The sequence below is a fragment of the Chaetura pelagica genome, unplaced genomic scaffold, assembly GCF_000747805.2.
Source record: "Chaetura pelagica isolate M959 unplaced genomic scaffold, ChaPel_1.0 scaffold141, whole genome shotgun sequence".
Lineage (NCBI taxonomy): Eukaryota > Metazoa > Chordata > Aves > Apodiformes > Apodidae > Chaetura > Chaetura pelagica.
The window spans coordinates 253,975-259,219 of record NW_009952059.1 but is presented as its reverse complement, the minus strand read 5'-3'; the positions used below and the strand labels follow the sequence as shown (position 1 = coordinate 259,219).

The following is a 5,245-nucleotide window of genomic DNA, read 5'->3' as shown; positions in this document are numbered from 1 at the left end:
CATTCCTGAGGGATACCAATAGCACTTGTGCAAGTAAATTAAAAATAATTATCTACATATAATTTCTCTGTTTTAAGTACTGATTAATTCTTCCTTTTTTCAGTTTTTAAGAAGCATGTCAAATTTAGTAACTTCAGGAGATCTAGGAAACTATGAAATAGTACTGTTTCCACTGAACATAAGATGAAGCTATTTAACTCAGTAGGTAAGTATTTTTAAATGGATACAAAACTGTGAAACTGAATGAAAACTGTTCACAGTAATTATGAACTTACTGTTTGACTGCAAAAAAACAAAGCAGTATGCCTACTGACTGCTATGAGAAACATGCAGAGTGACTACCCAGGGCCATTAAGCTTTGGGTCTTGAACCACTTACATGTTTTCTTACATAATCAATTTCACCTCTTTCAACAAACCCTTAATTCGGACTGCTGGGCTGAAACTTCAGTCCATGTGTTTCGTAGGCCCATGATGCACACATACAGTCACACATCACTAATACTATGACATTCATATTTGTAAGAAAAGATAACTGATTTTATTCAACCAGAGAGAGCTAGGAAAAAACATTGTTCTGAGGAGTCTAGGTACTCTCTTCAGACCTCATATATGTCTGAAATTAGCTTCTCTGTCCATCTCTTGGCAAGAGAGACAAATGCTATTAGAGATGTCTTGCAAATTTTTCCTTATCACAGAAGAAAAAAAAAATCCTTTAACATTGTAGTAGTACATTGATTCAATCGTTTCTGTGATCTAAATTCTGAACATTTTTATTGTCTGCCTGTTTATTCCACTTGAGTATATCATCAAATTCTTCATTGTAGTATTTTTTCCATCTCAATTCAGTTTTTGTCTCTGAGGGCCACGTGTAGTTGAAGACATAAGATCTCAACAGCACTTTTAAGGAGGAAATTACATATTTTAGTTCCTTAATACAACTTGTAACTTGAACCTACTCTAGCCAACCAATTCCTGTCATTTGCATGCTCTGTAATCTGCTTCTGCCCTACTTCCCACCTTTGCTTTCTCATTTGTGAAGCCACCATCACAAGAAAACAGATAAGCATGACTTACTAATTATAAAATACAGGCTCTCTATATTTAAAGATTTTGTAATATTATTACATACTTAATTTAACTATGCAGTATTAATTTATGTTCATTACTAGTTGTGCTATACAGTTTTTTGTATATAAAGTCCTAAAACCAGTAAAGAACCTCATCTAAAGCCAGTAAATCAACTGAACTAATCTAACTAGTATCAATACATTCTGAATTAAGTCCACACTAAAATTTTGTGAAAACTGCTCTATAATGCATACATTTCACATACAAATTATTGATAACAATTACCCTCTCTAAAGTGAAATGAAAGCAGAACACTAAGATTAAAAAACTTACAATGTAAAATGTTTGATCTTGAAGCTCTTGACTCGCAACAGCTTGTTTAAACAGACGTACAAAATCATTGAAACTATCACAAGGCACATGAGAAGTCTGTTCTGTCTCAGAAGAACAGCTTTGCAACTGGATGAGAATTTCTTCTAAAAGAAGTCGTGAAGTAAAGTATTCCATACAGTTCACAAACACATGAGGAAGCTGGAGAGGATAAAAAAAGACATCTTTATTTGGCTTTTTCAGTGTAAATACTTCAGGATTAGTTTTCTTTCCAGATGAGACAATGAAAGACACCACACCTTGCCAACCACATAAACCAAAAAACCCTGCCAAAAAAGAATGACTACTTATGTACCTAGTCAAAATATTATATATCATAAAGTGAAGATAGATCTTCTGAATCCTCATATGAAGCACAATGTATCCTCAAATTATGTTTAAAAAATGAAACACAGTTTATCTTCTATGTTTAAAAACTGCGAGCAATATATAAACTAAACAGCATTCACTTCAAAGAGAAGTTAAACAATCATACACATTAGAGTATTATAAAATAGTCGATTACAAATCAATGTCTCAATAACATGAACTTCTCAAACATATATTACAAAGCAAATAATCTGGGAGCCCACTCCTCAAAATCACTTCAAATGTTTTTGGCATTCTCTGCATACAAATGAAAAAGTGGAAGCCTCTGTATCAGACGTGTAATCAGCCTGCTTGTGTAGAACATTTTTAGAAAAACAGGTATCTCTCCAAAGCAAAGACAGTGTGAAAAAAGCAGAGTATGAGATACATTTTACGGTAATCCAGAAAATGTCCTCAAAGGTACCAATTTAGTAATATTGAAAAGTTATGGTCATTTGTCTATAAATAGATGACACTATAGACTGCAAAACAGTACCAATATTCAAACCTATAAAATTTAAATAAAAAAGGCAAATATCTGGCAACTCTGTTTTTAAATGTACTATTTGTATAGCTTCAAATTCTCTGGTAAGGCATATGCTCTTTTTTAAACTGAACATTAAAACCTCTGGAAAACATTAGTCACTCAGATACATATGCATTACTTGCAGCATGACACTTCTGACAGGAATGTATGTGTGTGTATAACAAAACCAAATAATCTAAGTACTTCATTGCCGTATTTCTACTTAAAATACAATATACGGCATTTGACTCAGCAGATGTGGGAAAGTGTGGGTATATGCTGGCAATCCAGTCAAACAGCAGGTAAGAAAAAGCTTTCTTATAATTTTGAACACTGTTAATAGAAGTTTACAGAAAGAAAAAGAGCATGTAAAAGGAGTTGCCTCATCCCTAGAAGTGTTCAAGGCCAGGCTGGATGGGGCTTGGAGCAACCTGGTCTAGTGGGAGATGCCCTTGCCCACATAAAGGGGCTGGAACTAGATTATCAAGGTCCTTTCCAATTCAAATCATTCTATGATTCTATGAAAGGGGCTACATCTCCAAAATAACCTATTCAAAGTGCTGTACTTCCACAGCAGATGGAAAGCTGGGTGGCTCAGATGTGCTTCACAACACCACACTATATGTAGGAGACAGCTATATTTGGCAACAGGAAATTTCATAGAAAGAGCTGCTGCTGAAAACCTGTTCTGTTCCAAAGTCTGGCCATATTTTTGCATATGTCATAAGTGGGTATAACATTTTTAATAAATGCACTTTAGAAAACCCTGAAGTTTCAGGGCTACAAGAACAAAGCAGAAAGCTATGGCTTAGGCATGAAGTAAGCATCTGTCGTTGGATTTAAATCCCTGAAGTACATAACCAACAAAAATATGGGCACCAACAAGTTTAGATGAAAATTTCTGTGATGACATCTTTCAGCTTAGGTGTTTAAAACTTGCTTTGGGAAAAATCAGAACAAGGACTAAAACTAGCATGAATATACACATTTGCTAACAGAAAAAAAAGGGCAACAAAAGCAGTGACAATCTAGTACTTAAAAGTCTTCTGCCAGTACTGACCAGAGAGGGACTGAAATGGACTTAAGGTCGTAACTCTATGTCATTCTTCAAGACAACTATTTCTGTAAGAAACAAGCATTCAGGCAGGGCTTTTCAGTCTAGAGAGGAAAAGATTGAGGGGGGATCTAATTAATGCCTATAAATACACGAGGGCTGGGCATCAGGATGGCAGGGAAAAGCTCTGTTCACTTGTGCCCTGTGATAGGATATGGGGCAATGGATTCAAACTGGAGCATGGGAAGTTCCACCTTAACATGAGGAAGAACTTGTGTACTGTGAGGGTTACAGAACCCTGGAATAGGCTCCTCAGAGAGCTTGTGGAGGAGTCTCCTTCCCTGGAGACTTTCAAGACCTGTCTGGATGCCTGTGTGTGTTTTTTTGGTCCTGCTCTGGCAGGGTGGTTGGACTCGATGATCTTCGGAGGTCCCTTCCAACCCATAATATTCTGTGATACTGTGATACTTCTGTTGTCCTGGTTTGAGCCAGGATGAAGCCAATATTCCTTTTACTGACTTTTTTTTTCCTTCAGTAAGCTTTCTTTTAACTAGCAACAGTGTGTTCTGCTAGGCTGATAAGACAGTGGAATGTTTTTGTAACTACTAAGACTTCAAGGTCACACCTTCACTCTGCCAGCTCAGACACTACAGGGACATCTGTGAACCCCCCGTAGGAGGCTGAGTTAGACAGACAGCAAAACTGGCCAGAGATATTCCATTCCATATATCTACGTAAGCTCAAAGGAAGGTCAGAGATCACAGAAAACAACTTCCTTCCTTCTTCTTCTTCCCTTCTCTTCCGTCCATGGCTGGCGTCCGGAGAGGACTCTGTTCATCCATCACCGTCGACCCTTAGGCTTGAGCTCTCCTAACCCTCATCACTCTCCACTCTTCTCCAGCAGCAGCTCCGGGATTCCTCAGGACATCTTCCCAGTTCAGGGAAGTGCTGTGGGAGTTGCAGAGGGGTGGGGGAAGGCAAGAGGCTTTTGCCCGTATCTGAACATATTTGTATATAATTGTATATATTTTCTTGTATTATTCATTAGTGTTTTAATTAAAGCTGTGTAGTTTAGTTTTCAATCCAGCCAAGTCTCTCTCTTTTTATCTCTCTCCTTCCCTACCTGGGTGGGGAGGGGATTGAGAGCATTGTTGTTGGACCTGAGTCAAACGGTAACAACAATTTATTGGCGCCCAACGTGGGGCCTGATTTTAAGCCCAGATTACACATTTTCATCAATTGGGAGTGCTCAAAATTCCATCCATGATGGGAGGAATCCCTCAGATAGCAATGAGCAACAATTCTGCTGATTGAAAACTGAACAGACATTTGCTGCAATGAATCCACTGGATCTTTTTCCAAACCTGCAATTGTACATGTGGTATACAGCCAAGGGCATTTTGCTCCTTGTAGCTGCGCTTGTGATTGTTTTGTGGTTTATTGACAAAACTGTAGCCATAATCAACCGTATCATTACCAGCCTAGTGATCCTAGGGATTATGATACTGTTCTCTATGAGGGCACTGTATGTGTACAGTTACACTGCAAGTCCTAGTGGTACAAGTCCTAAAGTGAATGGAACGGTCTATGTTGGTAATAGCAATAGCTGGTTCAATTTTACCTCTCCATTTTCTTTCAAGCTGAATCTTCCACCTCTTGATGTGAATAACATTGTTGCAATGGCGATGCTTTTGCTGAATGTTTATAATGTATTGTGGATGCGTAGGGCAAGATGCTGTTCTACTCACTGCCACTCCCCCACAGGCAATGCTGCTGCCACCGCTGCTGCCGATACCACCACTCCTACTGCTACAAAAACAGCTGCCTCTACAAGTGCTGCTACAAAAAGGTCAGACA

General features: G+C 38.2%; 1 protein-coding gene across 1 annotated transcript in view; it reads right to left on the bottom strand.

Annotated features, from left to right (window-relative positions):
* The window catches only part of ORC5 (origin recognition complex, subunit 5), a 69,548-nt gene that overhangs the window by 58,539 nt on the left and 5,764 nt on the right, over positions 1 to 5,245 (bottom strand). The window contains exon 3 of the mRNA XM_010003990.1: positions 1,404 to 1,601. Within this exon, the coding sequence (XP_010002292.1) occupies positions 1,404 to 1,601 (198 nt within the window). The remainder of the gene's footprint in view (positions 1 to 1,403; positions 1,602 to 5,245) is intronic.